We start from the raw sequence: 25,208 nt of genomic DNA, 5'->3' as shown, positions 1-25,208 counted from the left end.
TCAAATGGGGGTCTCCCCTCCCCACGGGGTCTGCAACAGGTCAGCCGTGCATTTAAATGCTATGTGGCATCAGGCAGTTCCTCCTCAGCCAGATCAGGACATCCACACTCATTTCGGCCTCAGTCCTCCCAAAGCCGCACCTTCCCCAGTGACAGGTGGCCATGAGGGTGCTGCCCAGGACAGCACTGATTTGACAGACCCACGCTTCTGCTCCACATGGAATTTCCAACAAGTCTGCATTCCAGAGCTTGGAAGGGACCTTAGGTGTAGTCGGATCAGTGCCATGGTGGGGGGCAGAGATGGAATTGCAGGCCCAGGTCATGGTCATGGCCACGCCAGGGCTGTGAGGACCCTGTCAGGCAGCTGTCCCATCCACATGGATTTCCTGTCCTTGCTGGGCTTGCTGCTTGGTACCCCCTGGTTTTGAGCTATTAGGTCTGTCCCCTCTCTACTCAGCAGGAGGAAGTGTGGATTGCAGGAAGCTTGCCATGTTTTATCTTCACTTCTCGTTTCTCTGCTCAGTAATAAAGTGGGGTCATGTCCACCTAAGTGAACTTCCTCAGTCATGCCAAATGTTTAGTTGAACATCTATTCTTAGTATTTTCTGACTAATAAGTATTCAGTTCATTGCCTGTAAAGAATTGTACATTATCAGTTTTAGAGGCCTTTAGAGAGATAATTTAGTCTAAACCCTTTTATCATAATCTTAAAACTTGTTAAAGTAGGTAATGTTTCAGACATCTACAAGAGAGAGGAATGCCCATGTGCCTTTGCCCAGCCTCGGCTGCTCCTGACTCAGGGTCATTCTTGTTTGAGCTGGAAACACCTTCTCCCGTGTCAAGGTTAGTTTGAAAGGAATGCCAGCTATCAGATGATTTCTGCATCTCTAAAAGCTAAGGATGCTTTTTCTTAGAGTTGACAGCACTGTCATCATGGAGTAAAGAACAAGTCTCTGCTGTCATGTGTCACCAGCAGTACCCTCACCGCCAGGACCACCTCAGTCTCCATTGTGTTGGGATTAGATCTAAATGATGCCTGCCTCGTGCAGACACCACTTGTGGCTTCCCCTGCAGGTTCCTTCCTCTCTGTTTTCCTGGCATGTTGAGTTTGTTTAAGAAATCAGGCTGTGGGTCCTGTAGACTTGGCAAAGTCTGTTTTATGCAGATTGCATCCCGATAGCGTCATTAAACGTGTTTCCCTGTCCCCTGTATTTCCTGAGAATTGGTGATGAGATTCTGGGTTTCTGTGTTGCTGTGGTGATGGTGGGGAGACTTTATGATGGTGAATGTCTGCCTGCAGGGGCATGTTGTCATGGCTGCATTTACTTTCATTGATAACAGTTTACGTACGTTCAATTGTATGTACGTTAGGTGTGCAACATCTGCCTTTATGTCTGTGACACACCTTGCAGCCATCCACACCCGGATGAAGACAGTGGACATTCTCTTCACCCCAGAAGGTCTCCTCCTGCCTCAGTGCCCTTCCCAAACCCACCAGAGCTAATACTGGCCCTACTCCTGTACTGTGGACGCCTTCCACATGCTCTTGTGGGCATGAGCTTTACAGGGCATGCTCCTTTGTGCTCTTTAGCTCATCGCATGGTACTGAGATGTATTCTCACACTGCATCACTTGTAACTTGGTCTTTTGTGTTGCTATGTTTTGTCCTCTTGCTTGTCCATGCTGCCCCTGAAGGATGTTGGGTTGTTTCCAGTCTGAGGGACATTATGAATAAAGCTGCAATGGACATTCTCATAAGGATCTTTTTGTGGACACCTCTCTTGGGTCTCTGCTGGACGCCCACCAGGCCGGACACATCTTTAATTTTGGTGAAACTGTGGAAGAGTTCTCCAGGACAGCTGTATGTTTAATCGCCCACCAGCAAGGGGTGAGAGTGGCTCCATGTTCTCACCAACACTTGACATTGATAGTCATGTGACTTCCAGCCATTTCAGTGGGTGTTGAGTATGTGTGCATTTCCGCTTCCTTTTGTTGAGATGTGGTGCACACACCATGGGATCTCAATATACATAGTTCACTATGTTGTGGTGAATGTGTGTGGGCCCTCTGGGCTCAGGATCTAAAATGTTCCCATCTTGCCTGGAGGTCTGTTGTGCCTTCCAGCCACCTCATCGCATTTTATTACCATGACACCACTGATCTGTTCCTGAACCTTACACGTCCTGGACTCACAGTGGCCATAGTCCTGTGACTATGGCATGCTGTCACCATGACATCTTTGAGATTTATCCACATCCACCTGACAACAGTTAATGCCTCCTCATCAGCAGGGGTCCCACTGCTGCTCATCCATTTTCCTGTTGGTAGACATTGGGGTGGTGTCCATTTTGGCTTTATGAGTAAAACAGCCGGGAACATTCCATTGAAGTTTTTCTACAGATGTATATTTTCATTTCTTTGGGGTAAATACACAGGGGTAGGATTACTGGGTTGTGGAGTCATGTAGTTTGACTTTATGAGAAACTGCCAAAATGTGGTTTCTGTTTTCTGCTTCTGTCAGCAGTGACAAGGGTGGCAGAGCTCCACCCCTGCCAGGCTTTTTGCATTTCGTCCACCCTCCTGCATGTGCCCTGCTACCTCATTTTTGTTATAGAATTTGCATTTCTTTTGAGTACTTTCTCATGTGCTTGTTGGTCATTCAAAAATCTTTTCAAATTGAGCTGTCTTTTTGTTATTGGTCTGTAGGTGTTCTTTATATATTCTGGATAAAAGGCCTTTGTCAGAATAACATATTGTGAATCTTCTCCAGTCTGGTTTTGGTTTCACAAACCAATGTCTTTTTTAAGTGTCTTGTGATACAGAGAATTTTTACTTTTGTAACTCTGATTTGGAAGTGGTCATGGTGTGGATATCATTGACTGATTCACAGTTTTTGGAGAAAGCATTAACATTGCACAATTGATTGCTAGCTGTTGGTTTTATAGTTGCTGTATATGAGCTCAAGGATGGACTAGCTCCTCCTTGTCTGCTGAGGGCTCTTATCTTAGAGGGGTAGAGTATTACAGACGGCCTTATCTACTGTGATGATCACATGGCATCTGCCCCTTTATTTACTTATTATCTATTTCCCCCTTTAGTCTACTAATGCAGTTACTTACACTGATTAAAGTCTGTCGTGTTTCTAGCTTCCTAACCTTGCAGCCCTGCAAGCAGACTTCCTAATGGTGGGATGAATTGTCCTTTTATGTGTTGCTAGATCTGATTTGCTGATATTTTGCTTAAGCTTTTGCATCTATGTTTAGAAGGAATAAGGGTCTGTAGCCGTCTCATGACCTCCTTGCTGGGCTTCTGCGTTAAGGCAGTGCTTCCCTTTTCAAGGCTTTTCCTCCCTGGGCAGGTTGGTGTAAGGCTGACACTGGTCTTCCCTTGAGTGTTTACTGAGGTCACCCTGGAAGCCATGTGGGCCAGACCTCTCCAGAAGGGCTTTTAATTAAGGGTTCAGTTTCTTTAACATATGTAAGACTTCTAATATTTCCTATTTTGTTTCTTATGTCAGTTTTAGTAAGTTTTTGTTTTTAAAGGAAATTGTCCATTTCATCAAAACTGTGAAATTCATGGTAGTTCATAGTTTCTCTCCTGTGTCCCTGGGATCTGTGGTGATGCCTCCTTTAGCTCTGATACAGGTGGTTTATGTTTTCCTCCCATTACTGTGCTCACTCTTGTGTCACAGTTTTTCTCTAATGCACCCGTGATTTCTGTGCCTTCGACCTCTTGTTCTTTATTCCTTCCTGACTTCGTCTTCATGACACATCATCGTTGTTACTTTAAGTCGTCAGGAGTCTATAACTTCTATGGTGATTACCAGGCCTTTCCTTTTGTGGCCCTCCCCCATGCTCTTTCAGGTTCATGAGTCTCCAAGCCTTGTTTCCCTGAAGTGTTCATGTTGTGTCTTTCTCACAGCTCTGCCGAGATGTAATTCTCATACTGTGAAAGTCACTATTGTACATGATTAAGTGATTTTTCATAAACTTAGAGTTGCCCAGCCATTGTCTCACTCCCTACTCCCCTGCAGCCCTGTCTGCCTCTGTCTCTGCATGTTTCCTTTCCTGGACACTGCATGACACCAAGTCCTATGGCTTGCAGGGTCTTATGTCTGCTTCCTTCTTTGTGCAGAACGCCTCTGAGTCTCACTCATGTTGTAGCATGTAGGCCAGTGGTTGCTCTTTTTGTTTCTGAAGAGCACCCCATTGTGTCGCTTCACATGCTCTCTTCGCCTGTGAACCATCCAATGGGCTTTGGGTTGCTTCCAGTTTTTGTCCATTAGGAATAACGCTGCTGTGAACATTTGCACCCAAATCCCTCTGTGGTCATGTTTTCACGTACCTTATAGAGATATGCGGGAATAGATTGTCGGATTATAGGGCAAGTTTATGTTTTGTATTTCAGGAAACTGCCCAACTATTTCCCACATTGGCTCTTGATTACATTCTCACTAGCAGTGTGCAAGGACCCTAGTCTCACCACATCAGTGCCAGCCCTTCTTGTTGTTTAAGTTATTGTTAGAGTTATTCTAGTACATATAAAGTGAGATCTACTATGGTTTCAATTTGCATTTCCTTTTCATTTTTAAGATCATTTGAGATAGAGAATATGAGCAAGGAGGGACAGAGGGAGAGAGAATCTACAACAGACTCCACACTGAGTGCAGAGCCCAATATGGGGCTCAATCCCACAACCCTGAGATCATGACCTGAGCTGAAATCAAGACTCAGACACTTAACCAACTGAGCTGTGCCCCCTCAATGATGTTGAGCATTTTTTTCATGGTCTTGTTTGCATCCTTATATCTTCCTGGGTGAACTGTTTAGACCTTTTGCCCATTTTTATACTCATTATTTATCTTATTGATTAGTAAGTATTTGTATATTCTGGATATGTCTTTTGTCAGATGGTTTGCAAATATTTTCTCCCAGTCTGGCTTATCTCTTCATTTTTTTTTTTTTTTTAGCTTTTATTTATTTTTTCATGAGAAGCACAGAGAGAGGTAGAGACATAGGCAGAGGTAGAAGCTGGCTCCCTATGGGGAGCCCAGTGTGGGTCTCCATCCCAGGACCCTGGGATCATGACCTGAGTTGAAGGTAGAAGCTCAACCACTGAGCCACCCAGGTGCCCTATCTCTTCATTTTCTTAATGGTATCTTCTGAAACACGTTTTTAGTTTGATGAAGTCCATTGTATCAATTAATTTCCTAGATCATGCTTTTGGTGTGATATCTGAGAAATCTTTGCTCAAACAAGATCATGAAGATTTTTTTCCTAGAAGTTTTATAGTTTGAGCTTATGCATTTAGGTCTCTGATTCAGTTTGGATTAATTTTTGTATGTGACAAAGGTCTAAAATTCATCTTTTTGTATGTGGTGTTCAGTTGATCTAACACTGTTAAAAAAATTATTCTTTACCCATTTGAAATGAGGGCTCCTTTGTCAAAAACCAGTTGGGGGACGCCTGGGTGGCTCAATGGTTGAGCGTCTGCCTTTGGCTCAGGGCGTGATCCTGGAATCCCAGGATGGAGTCCCACATCGGGCTGCCTGCATGGAGCCTGCTTCTCCCTCTGCCTGTGTCTTTGCCTTTCTCTCTGTATCTCTCGTGAATAAATAAATAAATAAATAATCCTAAAAAAAAAATCTCCAGTTGGCCATGGGGCACCTGGGTGGTATGGTCAGTTGAGCATCTGACTCTTGGTTTCAGCTCAGGTCATGATCTGAAGGTTGTGAGATCAAGCCTGTGTCAGGCTCTGTGCTCAGGGGGGAGTTTGCTTCTCCCTCTCCCTCCTCCTCTGCCCCTCCCCCGCACTTGCTTGCGCATGCAGGTGTGTTCTCTCTCTCTCTCAAATGAATAAATCAATAAATCAGTAAGTTTTTATTTTTATTTTTTTTAAAGGCAACCAGGCTTTTAAAAAAAAAAGAAAGATTTTATTTATTTATTCATGAGAGACACACACAGAGAGAGAGAGAGGCAGAGAAACAGGCAGAGGGAGAAGCAGGCTCCATGCAGGGAGCCCGATGTGGGACCCCATCCCCGGTCTCCAGGATCACACCCTGGGCTGCAGGCAGCGCTAAACCACTGCGCCACCAGGGCTGACCAATCAGTAAGTTTTTAAAAGAAACAATTGGCCACACATGTATTGGTTTATTTGTGGGCTCTGGTTGGTCATTCATCTGGAGGTCTGATCTTCCACCAGCACCACACTGCACTGGTCACTCTTGCATTAGAGCAAGTTTAAGAGTTGAGAGGAATGAGCCCTCCACACTTACTCTCTCCTTTTTCACGCTCGTTTTGGCTCTTTTGAGTCTCTATCCTTCCATGAGAGTGGTAGAGTCAGCTTGTCGGTTGTTGGAACCAGAGTTTGTAGGGGGGAGTACGTTGATACTGTGGCTTGGGTGGGGAGACTTGCCATCTCATCCATGTTGAGGCTGCCTGCGCATGGACATGGGGAGTCTCTGCCAAGCCCCCAGGTGTGCTGCGCTGGCATGTCTTTCCCACTACCCTGTCTCCTGTCTGTCCTGCCTTGCTTTGGTGCAGATCTTTTCCATGAGCCCATGTCTTGTGGCTTCTATCCTTTCTTCTTCATGGTCTCATCCATGTCTGAGTCTGTCCAGTGAATTTGTGGCTTCAGATGACTTGTCTCCGAGTTTAATAATGGTTCTGTTTTATGTTTCTACTTCTCCAATGAAATCCTTGATTTTCCCTCGTTTTGTTCATCTTTCCTTCTAAATTTCATAGGCCTGTAATTATCTTGAATTCCTTGTCTGGGGATGCCTGGATGGCTCAGCAGTTAAGTGTCTGCCGTTGGCTTGGGCCATGATCCTGGGGTCCCGGGATCGAGTCCCACATTGGGCTCCCTGCATGGAACCTGCTTCTTCCTCTGCCTGTCTCTCTCTCTCTCTCTCTCTCTCTCTCTGTGTGTGTGTGTGTGTGTGTGTGTGTGTCTCATGAATAAATAAATAAAATCTTAAAAAAAAAAGAATTCCTTGTCTGATAATTCCAGCATCTTCTGAGGGTCTGCTTCTGTTGACTTTTTTCCCTAATTATGGCTCACATATTCCTGTTTCTCTACATGCTTTGCAATATAAGGGGCACTAATCATTGTCTTTAAAAGAATGATACTATTTCCCCTCAGAGACACACCTGCCCTCCACACAGCCTGTCCATGTAGGGGTCAGAGTGTGTGGGATTGGCCCCTCGAATGTCACGGGGCAAGGTCTGTATGTGTTTGGGGTCCTGTGAGCCTCCTGTGCTCATCCTGGCCAGAGGCTTACATGGCAACACTGGGGTGAAGAGAGCCACAGAATGAGGGGGCTGTGTCAGCTTTTCTTGAACGCTGGGGGTCACACCCAAGCTCTTTAACCAGTGAGGCACATAGAACATCTTTATATTAAAACAGGAAGCAGGGTGCCTGGGTGGCTCAGTCAGTGAAGCATCTGCCTTCGGCTCCAGTCATGATCCTGGGGTCCTGGGATCAAGTCTTGCATCGGGTTCCCTGCTCAGTGGGGGAGTCTGCTTCTACATCTCCTGCTGCTCCCTCTGCCTCTGCTCGCTTACTCTCTCTGTCAAATAAATAAAATCAGAGAGAGAGAGAGAGAGAGAGAGAGAGAGAGAGAAAGAAAGAAAGAAAGAAAGAAAGAAAGAAAGAAAGAAAGAAAGAAAGAAAGAAAGAAAGAAAGAAGAAAGAAAGAAAAGAAAGAGAAAGAAAGAAAGAAAGAAAGAAAGAAAGAAAGAAAGAAAGAAAGGAAAGGAGGAAGGAAAGGAAAGGAAGGAAGGAAAAGAAAAGAAAAGAAAAAAAGAGAAAAGAAAGAAAAAGAAAAGAAAGCATCTGTTACCAAGTGAAATACAAAATTCATGTGACTTTTTCTAATATAACCAGACAATCATATGTTCACCATCTTTGAGCAGCTGCTGGTGCCGGGCCTTATGCTGACCCAAGGCTCACAGGTGCCCCTTGGAAGAGCATGAGGTGCCCCCCATCTCTCCTGACAAAATCCAACACCAGGGCTGTGCCTCTGCTCTTGTCATGGTTACCCTGTGGCCTGACACCAGTATCTCCTGGCAAAGGGGACTCCCACGGCAATAGCCAGAGGCTGTATCAGCCAAGTGAGAGGCCTTGTATTGGGAGCCACTTATGGATCTTTAAAGAGAAGGAAGAGGGTGTCTCCATTAAGATGTGCTGGAGCTGGACGAGCCTGCCTGCGTCAGAGTGTGTGCATGTTTTCTCACGTTTTGCTCTTTCCTTTTTTTTTCCTTTCTAGGTTTGGGAAAAGCTCTTAGGCTGTGAAACTCCACGGATTAACGTATTTATGGCAGTGCCTACAATCTATGCCAAGCTGATGGATTATTATGATAGACATTTCACCCAGCCTCACGTCCAGGATTTTGTCCGTGCAGTTTGTGAAGAGAGGATTAGGTAAATGGAAATAGTCCATTCTCTGGCCCAGAAAGCCTTAAAGATCAACTAACATCACATATGTTTAGTAAAACAGCCCTAAGTTTTAGAAAGCAGTGTATTCCACTCCCTTTAAATGTACAGCGAGCTGTTTTCTGCATGTCTGTCCGTATTCCATCTCTCTCTCTCTCTCTCTCTCTCTCTCAGTCTGTCCAGATGCACCTGTCTCTCTGTGTCCTTCTGTCCTATGGTCCAATCTGAAGGACAAGGGCCCGCTCTCACCCGTTCTGACCCGTCTAACCTCGCTTCATCTCCCTCCACCTCAGTCTCTGGCCCTTGAGCCACCCCCTGTGGAGCACCCCCACCCTGTCCTGTGCCTCCCAGATCTGTTCACAAGTACCCTTCCTGATAGAGGCGCTGGATCTTGCGGGTCCTTCAGTGGCGTGAGGCTTGTTCTGCTTTACCTTATGAACCTGCAGACCCAGTATGCTTCTCCCCGATTTTCACCCAAGCTTGAGTCACTTAAGAGTGCCCACCCGAGCTGGCGTGGTGAGTTTTCATGGGACCAGAGAGACGTGACATGCTGTCTGAGGCGAGCATAGCCTTTTACCAGCTCAGAGCGAGCTGCCTGGCCAGCTTGAACTGGAAGTTCTGGATGTGGTGGGGTGTGTGTGGTGCTGGAGTGATGTAAGCAGGAGCTCTCAGATGCTGCGTGGTGTGTGTCACGCCCACGAGTTCATCCACTGCAGCATCACTCAGCTGTGGTCTCTCTCCTTTCATCTGCCCCTCCTGCTCCTCAGGCCTGGAAGCAGTTTATACACAAACCAAATTCTTATTATTGCTGTGATTTAGGATTGTTTATAGACAGTGTATAGTCGTGTGCAAAGAATGCCTCCAAAGACCTGAAAACTTTTTTTTTTATCTTGATTACCTGTTCCTTTTGAAGACCTGTTTATACTGTAAGATGCACCCAACAAATTCTTTTTTAAAGAACAGAGGTAAAATTTGGCCCCCAATACCTTGTTTGTCATGAACTTGAGGATACTGGAGTTGAATGAAGAGCGCTGTGCACAACAGGTTTTTGTTGTCCTGGCGAGGGCTACCCCCAAGAAGCTAAGGCTGCCTCTGTTGTGCTGGCAGGTTGATGGTTTCAGGCTCAGCTGCCCTGCCTCTGCCTGTGCTAGAGAAGTGGCAAAGCATCACAGGCCACACTTTGCTGGAACGGTACGGGATGACGGAGATCGGCATGGCGCTGTCCAACCCTCTGACCACAGTGCGCGTGCCAGGTATGAGCAGCACCTGCCTGCTGTGTCTTCCCCTCTGCCCCGAGCTCCTAGGTGGGCCAGTCCTACTGGGCCAGAGAACTACCTTGGGGTGCTAGCCAGGTGGCTGTGGCCTATCCCCCTGTGGGCACTCACATTTCTCCCAAGTGGCCAGTCGGGAACAGGAGAGAAGGGTGTTCCTTATACAGTGTCCTTCCCTGGTGACCAGTGGGAAGAATGGGAATGACCAGGACCCATGTGCTCAGCAGAGTGCCTCCTGGGGTGGGCACTGCTTCCGTGTAGACCAAGGGGCCATCGGCCAGAGCCTCCCTCCCATCCAGGCCCCCAGGGTCACGCAGGGCGTAGGGACAGCAGGTGAGGGAGCCCTCCATCTATCTGGATGATGTGGGCTGCCGACAGGGCTTCCTGCCCTGGGCCTACCATAGAGCCTTCTGTAAGATGTTCCACTCTGACTTTAACTCAGATTTTCACATCCTGGGTCCTCAGCAGGGAATCCGCCAGCAGAGCACAGACCTAAGGTGTGAATGTGTGGTGTGCTGTTCTCAGTGCTCTCCCAGTCTTCATGAGGCACCTCCTCCAGAGTGTCCAAGACAAGAGAGATCCCAATTGGAGGCAAGAGAAAAACAACTCTGTGATTCTGTCTGTGCGTCCATTTATCTTGCACACACTGTAAAATTCCCCTTCCTGTGTGCAGTCCTATGAGGTTTGCAAAACACATAGCCAACCACACTCTTGGGACATGGAGTGTCTGGCAGCTCAGTCCCTCCCCTGGCATACTCAGCACCTCCCCACCCCAGGCCAGGCAAGCAGGTACCTGTTTCTCTTCTAGCACCTTTTCTGGAATGTCAGTCAATGGGAACAAGGCCTAATGGGTCGCTTAGTGGGACATGTCTGAGATTCATCCATGTGGATGCGAGTTCCTTTCCCTTGCTGAGTGGGATTCCACAGTGTGGACAGGCCACTGTTCTTTGGCTGCTCCTCTGCCGAAGGACACTGGATCGTGTCTGGTTTGGGATGGTTGCCAGTAGAGCTGCTGTAAAGGTCTGAGTGCAGGTTCTCTGTGAACATGTGCCTCTATTTCTCATGAGTCGGTTCCCAGAGTGGAGTTGGTGGTCAGAAGGTAAATGAGCACCTGTCTTCCCAAGAAGCTGCCACAGTGTGTCCATAGCAGCCCCTGATGCAGAGGTGATCTTGCCCAGGTGATAGACGAGGACACTGAGGCAGGTACCCAAGCTGCCCGGGGCCACACAGCTGGTGTGTGACTTGGTGGACATACATACTATTACACTGGGACACCCGCTTTGCCAAGAGCACAGCAGCATGGCACAGTTTCAGGGAAGAGAGAGGGCACAGAGATGCATAGGGACCCTTCTGGGCCCTAATTATTATAGAAGCAAACATAAGGCTGAGAGCCAAGACTAGGAGCCAGGACAAGATGGAGGGCACAGGGAGCTGGGTGCTCACCCCAGGTGGTGGAGGCGGAATCCCCAGGTGAGTGGGGCAAGCAGCCACCCTGGACAGAGGTCACGCAGGGTCTCTGGCTAGCCTGGCCTTCTCCAGCCCTGTCTGAGGAAGGCAGAAAGAACCTAGGCTCTAGACCTCAAGGCTTATTGGGCAGAAAGTTCTTGCATCTTGGGTGATGGCTGCAACTCTCGCCCAGCCCTTGGGGCCATCGTGAGGAACAGGAGGGCACAGCCACCGTCTCTCTCCCTACCTCGGGATCAAATACCCATGACCTTTTCTGTAATGCAGGCTGCTGGCAGTTAAGTGCAAGACTGGTTCTTTGGTTTGGAAAAAAGTAGAGTCATTTCTGGAGAAGCCCAGTTGAGGGGTTTCCTTGGCCCCTTCAGGTCTTGTCCGTGTACTTCGATGCCCAGGCTGGGCTTCTGTTGCACTTGGGACACGGCCGACCAGCCTCAGGCTCGTGTCACACCTGCTTGCAGCCCCTTCCTTCCCACTGCCTGCATGGCCTCTGAGTGTTGCTCTCAGGGTCATTGCAGTGACGACCAGGATTTGTTTTTAAAGGTTCTCAGAAAAAAAATAAATAAATAAATAAAGGTTCTCAGAACCTGATGGGGGCACATGGGCCAGGCCAGCCTTGAAAGAGAGACCTGCCATACAAGGAGGGTCGTTTGCTGCCGGTCGATCTTCTGATTATTCCTTCTCTGTGTCCCTGGTGGTTACTGTGAAGGGAGATGAATAATTCATGGCCTGGCGCTGCCGGGCCTAATCACGCTCTAATTGGAGGTGGAGATCAGAGGCGCTAATGGCTCCTGCCGCGGGCTCCGTGGAGCGCTGACAGGAGCGCCAGGACCTTATCAGCCTGTTTCCGTTCTCTGGGGACCAGCTGCAGAGCTGCCTCCTTTCCTAGTTGCTGGACAGAGCCACAGGCCAATCACAGATATCTGGGACAAGCCGACAACTGTCTTAGATGCAGAAGAACGACATGCACTCCTGACTGTGGCCAGCACTGACCCTGTGTGGACACTAGGAGAGAGGCTGTCCCCGTGGGTGTGGGGGAGGGGGCACTGCTGGTGGACCTTGGTCTTCCCGGCCAGCTAGGGCAGGGTAGACGTGAGCTCCATGGCTGCCCCACGCAGACTGCAGCATCTTCTTTGCTTGGACCTTACCCTCCAGTACCTCCAGCCATGAAACTAGAGTCATTGTCTCTCTGCCTGGAGATTTCAGTCACACTGTTGTGTATGATGCTGTAATTAATTAAGATTCTGTTAGCACTTCCATTACAGATCTTAGTTCACTCGAGATGGAGAAAAGACCAGAGATGGGCAGGAGGAGCCTGAGAAGAGGGTTTTTCCTTTGTGAAAAATATTCCAAGGAGAAACCAGTGGATTGAAAGAAGGAGAGAACGGTGGGTGGAGAGGCTGGCGTTTTTGAGTTGAGGAGGATGGTTAGAGGACCTCCTTCTTAAGAGAAATCTGTATTTGGTCTTTGCCACTCTTGGAATTGCTTGGGTGCTGGAGCCGCCAAGGGGTCTTAGTGATTCTCAGAAACCCCGTCCCCAACAGTGGAGTCTGTGCTGAGATGACTGGGAAAGCCGCTGAAGGTGGGGTAGACCCTCTGGGCAGGGAAGAGGGTGTCCTGAGTTGGTACCCAGTGGCTTCCTCAGTTGTGGACCACCAGAGAAACCAGAGGAGGTGCTGGAAGGGGTGCCCTGGAGGTCATGGGAGCTCAGGGACCCCCTTCCTGGGCATGTCTTCCATCTGCTTTTCCTAAGTCCCATCCTTCATGGTGGTGGTAAATCTAGTGCTGCATTCTGTGAGTCGCTCTAGCAAATTATTGAGCCTAAGGAGAGGGGGTCGTGGGAACCTGTGATATGTAGCCGGGCCAGACAGTTGTGGGTCATCTGGGACACAGCACTATAACTAGCTCTGAGGCAGCACAATGTTTGGGTTGAGCCCTTGACCTCCTCCAACAGCTGCTGCAAGTCCTCAGACACAGCAGGGGCCATACACCTCCCCTGCCCTGAGGCCAGCTGCCCTGTCAACACACCTCCTCTGTGGTCCCAGGGAAAGAAGGAAAGGGGAGGAAGAGCCAGTTTTTGTTTCTGAGTGAGGCTATGAGTCCTGCTTAAGATCCTGTAGTGAAGGGATCCCTGGGTGGCGCAGCAGTTTAGCGCCTGCCTTTGGCCCAGGGCACGATCCTGGAGACCCGGGATCAAGTCCCACGTCGGGCTCCCGGTGCATGGAACCTGCTTCTCCCTCTGCCTGTGTCTCTGCCTCTCTCTCTCTCTCTCTCTCTCTCTCTCTCTCTCTCTCTCTCTCTGTGTGTGTGTGACTATCATAAATTTAAAAAAAAAAAAAAAAGATCCTGTAGTGAAGTTGATGATGTCATCATTCTTCCTGACGGCTGGCTGAGTATTCATGGGACCATTACCTCTGGCAGGTACCTGAAGAAGTATCTGACCTGCCTTAGGAGGTGGTAAATCAGCAAATGACCGTACTCAGCCTCAGCATGGAGGCTGCTGACCTGGTGCAGCCACAATAAACTTGTCCTGTCGGGGACACGGGAGCGTCGTGAGTACTCCAGGGCCTGCGGCAGCACTGGGCAGCCAGTGGGGGAGGGCTGGGCAGGGCGGCCTGTCTGAGCATCCTCCTGGCTGGCCCTGTCCCACATCAGCTTTCCTCCACTGCCTCCATCCACCCGCTTTGGCCATAATGTACCAGGAGTGGGAAGTGGTCTCCCAGCAGGCAGAGCTCTGGCACCGGCCGTCACCGAGCTGCGTCCCGGTTAGCATAGGCCTGAGGCCTAGGGAGGAGCAGCATCTGTGGCAGAGGAGTTAAGTTTGTTGCTGAAAAGCATCCACAAGGAGAGGGACCATTTATCAACTCTAGAAAGGGAAAGGACCTCAAGGTCACCTGGAAGGCGTGTCTAGACCACTGGTCCGGTGGCATCTGGTCTTTGCTATGGCCATGGGTGTACTGAGCCAGGCCAGAAGTGGGGTGTGAGGGGCAGGTTCACAGGCCAGTTTTTGCCTCTGGCCCCCATGTCTCATTTGCACACTGGGGATGAAGCTCCCTCTCTTCCTGGCTGGCATCTCAAGTGTCCTGGTGCCTGTGCGGCCACATGCTGAGAACAGATACATCTCCAGAGGACCAGGGGGATCCCATGTCTGAGACTGTGGGGATTGTCCGGAGTGGGCAGACCCACACAGGCAGACTATCAGCATGACTGCTGACAGCTCAGGTTTCCTTTGGGGTGATGGAAGGTTCTGGAACTAGATGGCTGCGACAGTTGCCTAGCATCATGAATGTGCAAAATGCCAGAGTTGTGTGCTTTGTGTTGATTAATTGTATCTCCTATAGATTTAACTTTTTAAAAATCTTTGGAAGCAAAACAAGAAGACAAAGGGACAGGAGGGAGCTGGTTGTGTGCTTTCCACCAGGCAGGGACACGGGCTTCTGACCAGAGTGAGGCGTGAGGCCACCAGGATATGAGACAGCCAACAGCCCTCTGTGATGGCACTGTAGGGAGGACCTCAGATACAGAAGACAGGCCACAAGGATAGTATGGCACCATGCTAGCAAACCAAGGTCCTGTTTAACTGACCCTCCTGGGAGTTTGATCCCAGAATCCTGATCGTATGTAGACTTTTAGAGTCAGCCTGCCGGGCATGTGTCCCATGACAAATCCTCACTGATTTTAATGATTAAGATAAAGAGCCTGAAGCCTCGATGTGAGTCTTCACAGATACCGAGCATTTGGTGTGGGGACCTCTGTCCACATTGGTCCTTTGTTATTATGGCTGCGGGGCCTTGCTGTGGCTGCCTCAGGGCAGGACAGGCTGCCACACTGGGTGCTTCGGTGGGGATGAACACACTGAGCAAACCCTGAGTGCCTAATAAATGAACCAGAATGCTAATGGAATCCTCTGCCTGCCAGCTCAGTCCCTCTTGGGCCATCTGTGTACCAGTGCTTTCCAATGGCCCCCGGAGACAGTCCACCATTACCAGGGCCTTTCTGGAGGTGGCAGCAGCCCCAGCCTCAAGCCTGGGCACCAAGAGTCTCCCCCATGAACATCCAGAGCCAGTCTCACAAACTGTGGGCAGCTGTGAGTCTTAGCGGCCACCTGCACACACCACGTGGAGCCCTGTATCCTTGTCCCAGGCTCTTCTGCTGGCCCTGCAGCCCTCTCCTTTCTCTTCTGCAGGTTCCGTGGGGACCCCGCTGCCAGGCGTCGAGGTGCGCATTGTCTCAGAAAACCCGAAGAAGGAGGGCTGCCCCTATGTGCTCCATGCAGAAGGAAATGAAAAGGAGACGCAGGTGGGCTGCTCTGTGCTCCACTGGCGGTGCACACATCACACAGCCATACCAAGTAATAGTGACAGATCTGGTGATCATAAGTGAATGGAAATCATAGACAAGGATTGGTGGGAACTGGAATTTTGGTTTAAGAGGAGATAACTTCGTCTATAGCCAACACGCAGACTAGACTTAAGAGATGTCAGCAGCAGTGGGTCTGGGTGTCAGCTTCTCTCCCGCTCCACACTGGCCTCCCCTGTGGTCTCAGTGTCCATGTCTGAAGGAGATGTTTGAGGAGATGGTTGAGCAGATGGGTAGAACTGGGTGGTTTTAGGTGTAATCTTACGAAAATGTCCACCCAAGAAAACCCCTCACCAGGTCCCCCGAGTGGAGGTCAGCCCTTGGCTCCTCCCCCTGTTCCCTTGGCCTCCAGACCCTATCCTCCGTGTGTGCGGGCAGGTTCCATGCTGCCCTCTTCAGGACAGCCTTGAGGTCCTGAGGCACAGCCATCACTCCCTGACCGCCCTCTGCCTGGGCTCTTACCTCAATAATGGCTGGCCCGGACCTTCAGCCTCAGCTGAAAGGTCAAGAAGACCTTGAGGTCTTCTTCTGGCTCACAGACTGCACCCTGCAGCCCCTTTGCCTCCTCGTGAGCCTGCTCATGCTCCAATAACCTGCGCCAGCATCCGGTGGTCCAGCCCTCCCTACAATGATGGCCTGCCTCCCCCTCTGGACATGCACCCTGTTTGCTGGGTCAGGGATGGCTGGGTGTGGGTTCAGGGACCCTGGCCCTTCAGGGCGTGTGGGTCAGTCACATACCAGCAGCACAGACAGCATCACCCACTACTGCATCCTCCAGGTGCCATTCACCTGATGACTTGGCCTCCATACATACCTGGAGACAATCTCCCCCTAAAATTATAATAAAATCCACTGCTTCACCTGGAAGGCAGGCAGCCCACCCACCTGCCCGTGCTCCTCATCTGTCTTTACTTGCCTCCATGTGCAGAGAACTCTGGCAGCCCAGCCCTTGACCATCAGAAGGAAACATGTGTTCCAAGGGTAGCCCTGGGCAGACCAATACCACTGCCAGGGCCTGGGGGGTCATGGGGATGGGAGAGGCTGAGGGAGCTAGAGTCCCACTTCCCCACGTGTGAGCCAAGCACACACGCACCTACGACCTTCTAAATGTGAAGACCGGGGATTCAGTGCTCTTGATGGCATGTTCTAGAACATTCTCAGCTTTGTCAAGAAATCAGTATAACCATCTCGAACAGAGCTGCCTCGATGACCATGTGCAAGCTCAAGGCCACTGTGCATCCCACACACAGGCCTCAGTATGCATGGCCCACTGTGGGGCACTGTGACCTGGGAGGCTGCCCTCTCCCCCATGGTCCTGCTCGCAGGAACCCCCAGCTGTGGCCTGAGTTACCGACCCCACCTCCAGACCGTGGGACTCTAGGCCTTGTGCATGTTACCCAAAAGGGCCATGCCTCACTCTGCATCTCCCTCTGTCCTTTCAAAGTAGGGACTCAGACTGTTGTCACTGTCCCCCCAGGACCTTGTGCAGCTTCTGTCTGGCTCCCCACACTGTGAGGGCCAGTTATAACCCACATCTTTCCCAGGAACCCATTGGCACTATGACATGTGCATGAACCCTGGGCAGGCTCAGGTCATCCTGGGCAGGAAGCGTCATTTTCATGATGCATTACAGTGGAAACGAGCTAACCTGTTATCTCATCGGGGACCTAAGTGAGCCACGCATGGGGACATGGTCTGGAAGCATGATTCCTCCAAAGCCAGGATCTACTGTATTTACAAGGACTTGCAACATGTTGCTTGAAGTGCGGATGCCCTCTCTGAAAACGAGATTTGCCAAACAAACCTTTCCAGTCCTCCCATGACACGTAAATTCTCAGTACACTCCAAACTGGTGAGGACTGATGTGTTTAATGTTTCAGAAGTCAGGACAGCTAAAGAAAGCTTCTCAATGTTTTTTAAGTTTTAGTTGGAAATAATCTCAAACTTCCAGAAAAGTTGCAAAAATAAGAGTATGAAGAACATCCAGCCTTATGTGTGCCCTCACATAAACCCACCTGTTGTCTGCACGCCCTGCCCTCTCACTCTGAGCTGGGTGCAGTGTCCCATGGAGCCAGCAGGGTCAGAGATGGGTGTCGGCCGTGATGGCACCCAGAGGCAGTGCAGGGCATGGTGGGCTCTGGGGTCTCTGCCCTACAGAGAGGAGACCCTGGGGAGGGTGGGAGCAGAAGGGCGGCTAGGCCAAGTGGTACTTTCCAGACAGCAGGGAGAATTCACGTTTGCTCACAGGCCCAGAGCAGCGGGGAGAGGCATTCATGCCTGTGGCACCCAGTGACCATGGCAGTGGGGCAGTGCCCGAGTCTGAGAAAGGCCCTGACAACTCAGGAAGGGGGCTCACAGGGCATGTGGTGGGACACCTATGCACTCTCATGTAGTGAACCTATCTTGTCTTATCCGTGTCCCCATCGTGTGGTTGCCCTGGCTGTGGCTGGTTGGTGACAGGGCTGCCTTCCCTGCCATCCACAGCCCTGTGCTGGTGCTTCCTGAGCCTTGACGCTCTGTCTGGCAGGACTTTAGGTGCTGGAAGAGTAGGCTCCCTCCTCTCCCCGACCTGGACAGTTCTCTGGCTCCATTTGTCTGACTGCTGTCTTGTCTCCCTGCTGGGCCGTGGTCAGGCCACACCTGCCCAGAGGACCCAGTGACTTTGTTTACCATAGTGCCTCTTTCACATGCCGTGGCCACCCAGCTGGCTTCTCCTTTAACCCCCGTGAGCATGCCACACATTGTCTCTGTGTCTCTGTCTATTTACCTTCAAAGTGTTCCCTGTCAGGAGAGCCAAGCACCGGCCAGCAGCAGCGGGTCTCTCAGCAGACAAATGGCTTCAAAGCTGAACGAAGCCCCAGCCTGTACACAAAAGTATCTTCTCTTGCTGGGGCTTCAATGACCACAAGCTCAGGCTGGAGCAGGCAGCGACAGCGAGCCCTCCTTCCCTTTATTTCCCCTTAAAAATTAGTTATCTTGTTGTTTATTTACATGCAAGCTGTCACTCTGGACAGCAGCCTGCTTGGTTGCCTCTCCTCCCGACGGCCACCAGCATCTCCTGGGTTCCCCTCCTGCATCTTCTCCTGCCCCTGCCTGTTGCTACCATCTGTTGCTGCTGTGTGCCAACCAACTGCTGCACATGACACACAGTGGGGCATGACCTGGGGGCAGGGTGCCACAGGGTTTGGACACGCTCTGGCCCTGCCATGGGTGGGGTGTGGAGACCATACTATCCCCACAGAAGCACGCACCTGGACAAACAGACTGTCATCAGCCATGTGTTCCTTGCCTCTTGGGATGAGGTGGGTGTACCACCTCCCTACAAGGACCAGGTAGGAGGCGGCACTACCCCAAATGGGGGATCTTTGCAAGGAAAAGGCAGGCCAGTGGCACTCATGTGCCAGACCTATGTGTGTGCAAGCTCTTAGCTTGTGTTTCTCTGTTCCCAATAACCAGAGCCTGCCCCCAGATACCCTGAGAGGTGTGCTTGAGCAGGGGACGATAAGGACCCACACCTCCTTCCTGCCATGGGCCTCCTCCTTGCATGTGTGTCCAGCCCATGTCCCGAGGCCTGACAAATGGGCAGCACTGAGTGAGATAGCCGTTCACCAGGACAGCAGTAGCCCACGGCCAAGGAGGGACCCAGGAGACTTCAGGGTCAAGAGCTCTGCTGTGGGTCCTGCCCCTCCTCACCGGCCTCCGTGGCCCATAAGTTGCCCACCTGCATTCCTGCACCTTCCTCCACCATGCTTTCCCCCATTCCTTAGTGTGAGCTTGGGCAGGTGTCAGGGGTTCTACCTGGCGGCTTTCCAGCAACATCTGCTCATAGAGGAAAAGACACTCAGGCTGCTTGCAGATGAGGGAGCTGGAGGTTCTCTACCATGGTCCTGGTCACAGTAAAATGGGGTGGCACTCGTACATTGATGCACATGCCCTGGGGCACGTGGTACCCTACATGCCAGAACCCAGGAGCCCCCTGTAGAAACAGCCCAGGCTTTGGCTGCAGTGTGTGAAGCAGTGTTGTGTGTGACTGCAGGGCTCCCAGATCTGTGTGCCCCATCCAGCCTGCCCCTGCCCCGCCCTATGCTCTTCCCAGCACAGGTGGGGTGTGAGCTGCACAGCTCCAGCTCTGCGGGGACCTGGTGATCTAGGCCATGGGTTTTAGTCTAAGCGAATGTTTATTGTTACGCATCATCTTAGATTATTTCTCTATGATACTGTTCTCCTCAGACTGTTCCTCTTCTCCTGGTTTATCTTCACTCTTGATAACACCTCACACCCTTGTCTCTAAAATTTACAATGTCAATGACCAAAATTAATCTGTCTTTATTTTTGTAGGGTCTGAGTCAGTAACACAAGCTACTATGTGATGGATGAATGTGTACTTAGAGCTTCATATTGCTGCTTCACTTTTCTCTCTCCCTAAAGAAAGGAAAAATGCTTTTTTTTTTTTTTTTTTTGCATAAGGAAAATGATGACATATCTTACTTACTTGATACTTGCTTTCCCTACAACTGAGACTCCCTGGCAAATCGGTGCAAAAATTAGGATTGATACAAATTCTGTCTTTATTGTATTGAACCTGTGATGGGTACCACGTATTTGAGCAGAGTCTGTACATGGTTATATGTTCTCTATTGACCTGTGTATCTGTTTCTCTGCTCACACCAGTCTTAACTACTGCTGTGTTATGGTGAGTCTCAGAATGATGGCATTATGTCACCAACTTTATTCTTCTCATTTAGAGTTGTCTAGCTATTCTAATTATTTTGCCTGCCATGCCAATTTTTAAAATAGCTTGTTTATATCTATACAAAAATCTTCTTGGGATCTTGATGAAAACTGCGTTAAATCTGGGGTGCCCAGATGGCTCAGTTAAGAGTCCAACTTTTGGTTTCGACTCAGGTTGTGATCTCAAGGTCATGAGATTGAGCCCCACATCGGGCTCTTAGCTCAGCATGGAGTCTCCTTCAGATTCTCTCTCTCCTCCTCCCACTTGCACCTCTCCTCATTCACATTCTCACTTTCTCAAATAAATAAATCTTTGTCTAAATTGCATTAAATCTGTAGATCAGTTTAGGGAGAATTAACATCTTCACTCTGCCAAGTCTAATGATCCATGAACATGGTATGCCTCTGTACTCACTTAGGTCTGTTTTAGTGTGTGTGTTTCATGCCCCACTAGATAAATAACCAGGTATCCCTCCTCTCTTCTCCTTTCCTCCATCCTCCTCCTTTCCTTCTTTTCCAGTTATTGTAGGTGTGGGGTTTTCTGTTTTTTGAACTGTTCATTGCAGGCATATAGAAATACATTGATTTGAGTGTTTTGGCTTCATAACCCTTAGTAACCTTGTTAAATTCACTTTTTAGTTTTAGAAGGTATTTTTGTAGGTTTTCTGGGATTTTTAAAATATCAACAACCATGTTTTCTGCAAGTAGGAACAGTTTTACTTCCTCCTTTGCAATCTGTGTGTTTCCATTTCTTCTCCTTTCCTTAAATGCCCTGAGGAGGATTTCCAGTGTGATGTCAAATGGAAAAAAAAAAAGGGAGACACCCTTACCTTGTCTTTGATCTTATGGAGAAGGATTGGTCTTTAATTATTAAGCCTCACATTAGCTAAAGGCTTTTTGTAGATTCCATCCTACTTATGATATGCTGAGTTCTTAGCATGAATGGATGCGATATTTTCACTTTTTTTTTTTTTTGAGAGGATGGGGAGGTGCAGAAGGAGAGAGAGAATCTCCAGCAGACTCCTCACTGAGCACAGAGCCTGACACAGAGCTTGATCTCATGACCCTGAGACCATAACCTGAGCCAAAACCAAGAGCTGGATGCTTAACCCACTGAGCCACTTGGGCACTCCTGGATAAAATATTTTCAAGTGCTTTTTATTTTATTTTTTTACATCAACTGCTTTTTCCTCACTAGGCTGCTAATATAGTGGATCACATTGGTGGATTTCCTAGTGTTGAATCAGCATTGTGCTCCTAAGACAAACCGCACTCACTTGTGGCGTATTGTTTATTTTATATTGTGCTAGATTGGATCTGCTAGCCTTTTGCTGAGGACGTTTACATCGAGATTTCCTTTTGTTGTGCTTTTTTGTCTTGTTTGGGTGTCAGGGTAATGCTAGCATCATCAAATGAGTTGGGGATTATGCCCTCCTCTCTTGCTTTCTGGAGGAAGCTACATATAATTGGTATCATATACTTATTGAGATGTTGGGTAGAATTTACCAGTGAAACTATCTGGGCCTAGAGGCTTCTTTTTTGGAAGATTTCAACTATTAACTCATTTTCTTTAATGGTTATGGGACTATTCAGATCATCTATGCATCTTGGGTGAATTTTGGTAGATTGCGGTTTTTGAGGAATTGGTCCCTTTAAGTTGTTGAACTGATGCACGTAGGATTTCTCACAATGTCCCCTTATTCATCTTTTCGTGTCTGTATAATCTGAGGTAATGCCCTTCTCATTCCTCTTATGGATAGTTTGAGACTTCTGCTTTTTCCTTTGTTGTTCTTACCACAAGATTATCCTTTTATTGAACCTTCTTCAAAGAACTTGTTTTTGGATTCCTGGGGTTTTCTCTTTACTTTCCCTTTTTCCAATTCATGCATTTACCAGCACAGATTTCCTTGCAGCACCCAGGGGCTTGCCCTCTCCCTGCAAATTTTCGTATGTTTTCATTTTCATTCAATTCAAAATATTTTCTGATTTTCTTATTTTCCTTAAGACTTATTTGACTCATGGATTTTTTAGAAGTGTCTTTATTTTCCAAGTGTTTGGAGAGTTATCTTCCTGTTACTCATTTTTAGTTTTGTTCTGTTATAATCAGAGAGCATACTGGGTACAATTCCAGTTGTTTTGTGAAGGCATGTGTGCACCCCAGAATGCGGCCTTCTTGGTGAACATGCATTCTGCTGGTTTGGGATGCTGTGCAAATGGCGGTCCGGGGCACGTGGTTGGTGGTGCTCTGTGCCGCACATCCATGCCAAGTAACCAGTTCTGTCACAGAGGAGGGGTGTGTCTCCTCCATTGTAATTGTCTGTTTCTGCTTTTGGGTTTTTGCTGATACATTTTGAAAGTCTGTTACTTGGTGAATACACATTTTTAATTGTTACAGTTTCTCAGTGACTTGACCATTCTGTCATCAGGCAGACCTGCTGGTAATGATCTTTGCTGTTAAGTTTGTTTGGTCTGGCATTAATATTCCAGAGTCGATGTAGTTTGTTTGGAGGGTGTTTCATGGTGTGTAGGGTCCCATCCCCTTGCTTCTAACCTGCCTGTGTAACTGTACCAGAAGTGAGTTTCTTAAAGAGAGTAGATGGTCGAATCATGTATGATTTTTCAATCCAGTCTGGCATTCTTTTAATTGGTGTGTTTAGAGAGTTTACACTTGACTTAATTATTGAAACACTTGAACGTATGCCTGCCGCCATTTGTTATCTGCTCACTGTTGTTCCCTTGGTGTCTCGTCCCTCTTTGGACTTATTTTTAGCATCCCATTTTAATTTACCTGATGAGTTTTTGAACATATGCTTTTGTACAGTTTTTTAGTAGTTCTAAGGACTACAATAAATACACTTCACTTTTTGAAACCTACTTAGACTCAGCACTTAACACTCCCAGAAGAACATGGAATTCCTCCAGTCAAAGAGAAAAACATTCAGTAACACTTGTTAAAGATGGCGAGGCAGACTTTATTCAGGAGCATTGGGGTGAGTGAGGGCCCAGTGCCGTGGGGTTTTACAGTACAGGCGAGAGTTGGGCTTAGCTCTGAATGCAATGTGGGCCAGAGGAAATGTCCTACATGTAGCCACTGGGGTCTGTGGATGGACTTGCTGAGGGAAACACGGGGGGGCAGGTTGTGAATCTGGCTAAACTACCTGCCCAGATCTCTGGTGAGGGCATGCCAGGGTGATCAGATGTCACTTGGGGGTGGTAGCACATTTGAGGGTGACCAGTTATCAGGATGGGGGGTCTCTTGCTAAAGGAATAGAGCAGAGTTCTTGCTAGAACTGGATCTCACAGCAAGGGCACAGATGGGCCTAGGAGAAGGTTCAGGAGCCTGACTGCAGTCTGGTCAGGCAGAGTCTTTGTCGCCACCGTATGGTCACTTTGCCTTTTCCCCATTTAGCATTGTGTGTAACGTCTGCATGTGTTATAAACTCCATCAGACAGTGCTACAGTGTTTGCTTTCAGCCTTCAGGGTGGTTTTTAAAGAACTCATGAGGAACAAAATGGTCAGTTTTGTTCACCCAGGTATTTACTGATTCTTTTGCTTTTATATCACTTCTGAGTTTCCGTATTTCCCCCTGGAATCATTTCCCTTCTGTCTAAAGGACATTCTCTGGTAATTCTTTCAGATCAGATCTGCTGGCCACAAGTTCTCTTGTTTTCAGTTTATCTAAGAGCATCTTTGTCTTTTCTTCCAAACCTGAGCGTTACTTTCACTGGATCTGGGATTTGGGGCTGAGGCTTGGGAGTGGGTCCCCCTTCTCTGGCCTGTATGGTTTCTGCCCAAAAGGCAGACGTCGTCAGAAGCATGGCTCCTCTCTGGCCACTGCCAGACTTTTCCTTTATCCTTGGTCTTCAGTGATTGGATTATGATGTGTCTGAGCCTGTGTTTCTTTGGGTTTGCCCTTTTGGGGATGTTCCTGGAGCTTCTTGAATCTATAGGTTTGTGTATTTCACCATACTTGAGAGTTTTCAGCCAAATTTTATCCAGTTTCTCGCTGCTCCTGGCATCTCCTCTGCTGGGAATCTGGCAGCAGCAATGTTGGTGTGCATGGTAGTGAGGAGGACGAGTGAGCATGTTTTCCTGTTGCTCGAGTTAGGAGGGCAAATCCTATTGACCGATCTTCCAGTTCAGGACTCTGCTTTGTGACCTTCTGCTATGAAGTCAATCCCGGGAATGTTTCCTACTTCTGTCATTGTATTTTTCAGTTCTAAAATTTCCATTTGATTTTGCTTTATAACTTTTATTTCTCTCCTGAGACTTTCAATTTTTCATTTACTTCTTGGGTATTTGGTCTTCCTTTTGGAGCACATTTGTAGTACATGGTTTAAATTCTTTGTCAGGTATGCCTAAACATCGGTGCCGCCCTGCATTGTCCTGCACCAATGGCCTTTTTTTGTTAAGAGTTGACATTTTGATGGCTCTTCACATGCTGAGTAATCTTGTGTCCAGGAAATTTCAATGTTACATTGTAAGACTCTGGATCTCATTTCTGTCTGTTGGAGGAGGCTGGCTTCTGTGTTGTTTTATTTCACCCCATTGGCTTCAGCCCACAGGTTTCAGCCTGCCTTCTTGGGGGTTGGCAGCCATGCACACTTGTTTCAAGGCCTTTACCCCACAGGTTTGCTGTCCTGTGACCACTCTGACCTGAGCAGTGGAATCAGATAAAGGGCAGAGGTGGGAAGATGGGTGGGGTTCACATGAAGTGTGTGGTTTGGCTGGAAAACAAACACAGACCTCCTCTAAGCAGGCTGGTTGACGGGTGCGCGGCTGGGCCCCAAATGTGGAGCCCAGTCCCCTTAGGGCAGGGGCACCTGTGTCAGTAGGAAGTGGGCTACAGAGTCAGTGGGGAGCTGCTGATGCGGGACAGGCTCTGGCTGCCTGCCTGCCGCATTGGCCTTGGAAATGTGGATTGTGTCCAGGCCTCAAACAAATGAGATGTTT

At 48.7% G+C, this 25,208-nt stretch overlaps 1 protein-coding gene across 2 annotated transcripts in view; it reads left to right on the top strand.

Annotated features, from left to right (window-relative positions):
• Positions 1–25,208, top strand: part of ACSF3 (acyl-CoA synthetase family member 3) — a 50,544-nt gene that overhangs the window by 10,375 nt on the left and 14,961 nt on the right. For both annotated transcript variants that reach the window (XM_041770897.1, XM_041770896.1), the window contains exons 4-6: positions 8,266–8,420; positions 9,540–9,685; positions 15,351–15,463. In XM_041770897.1, coding sequence (XP_041626831.1) covers positions 8,266–8,420; positions 9,540–9,685; positions 15,351–15,463 — 414 coding nt within the window. The remainder of the gene's footprint in view (positions 1–8,265; positions 8,421–9,539; positions 9,686–15,350; positions 15,464–25,208) is intronic.

Source organism: Vulpes lagopus, chromosome 10, assembly GCF_018345385.1.
Source record: "Vulpes lagopus strain Blue_001 chromosome 10, ASM1834538v1, whole genome shotgun sequence".
In the NCBI taxonomy this organism is placed as follows: domain Eukaryota; kingdom Metazoa; phylum Chordata; class Mammalia; order Carnivora; family Canidae; genus Vulpes; species Vulpes lagopus.
Note: the sequence above shows the minus strand (reverse complement) of the source record. Positions and strands in the feature narration are given on the sequence as shown.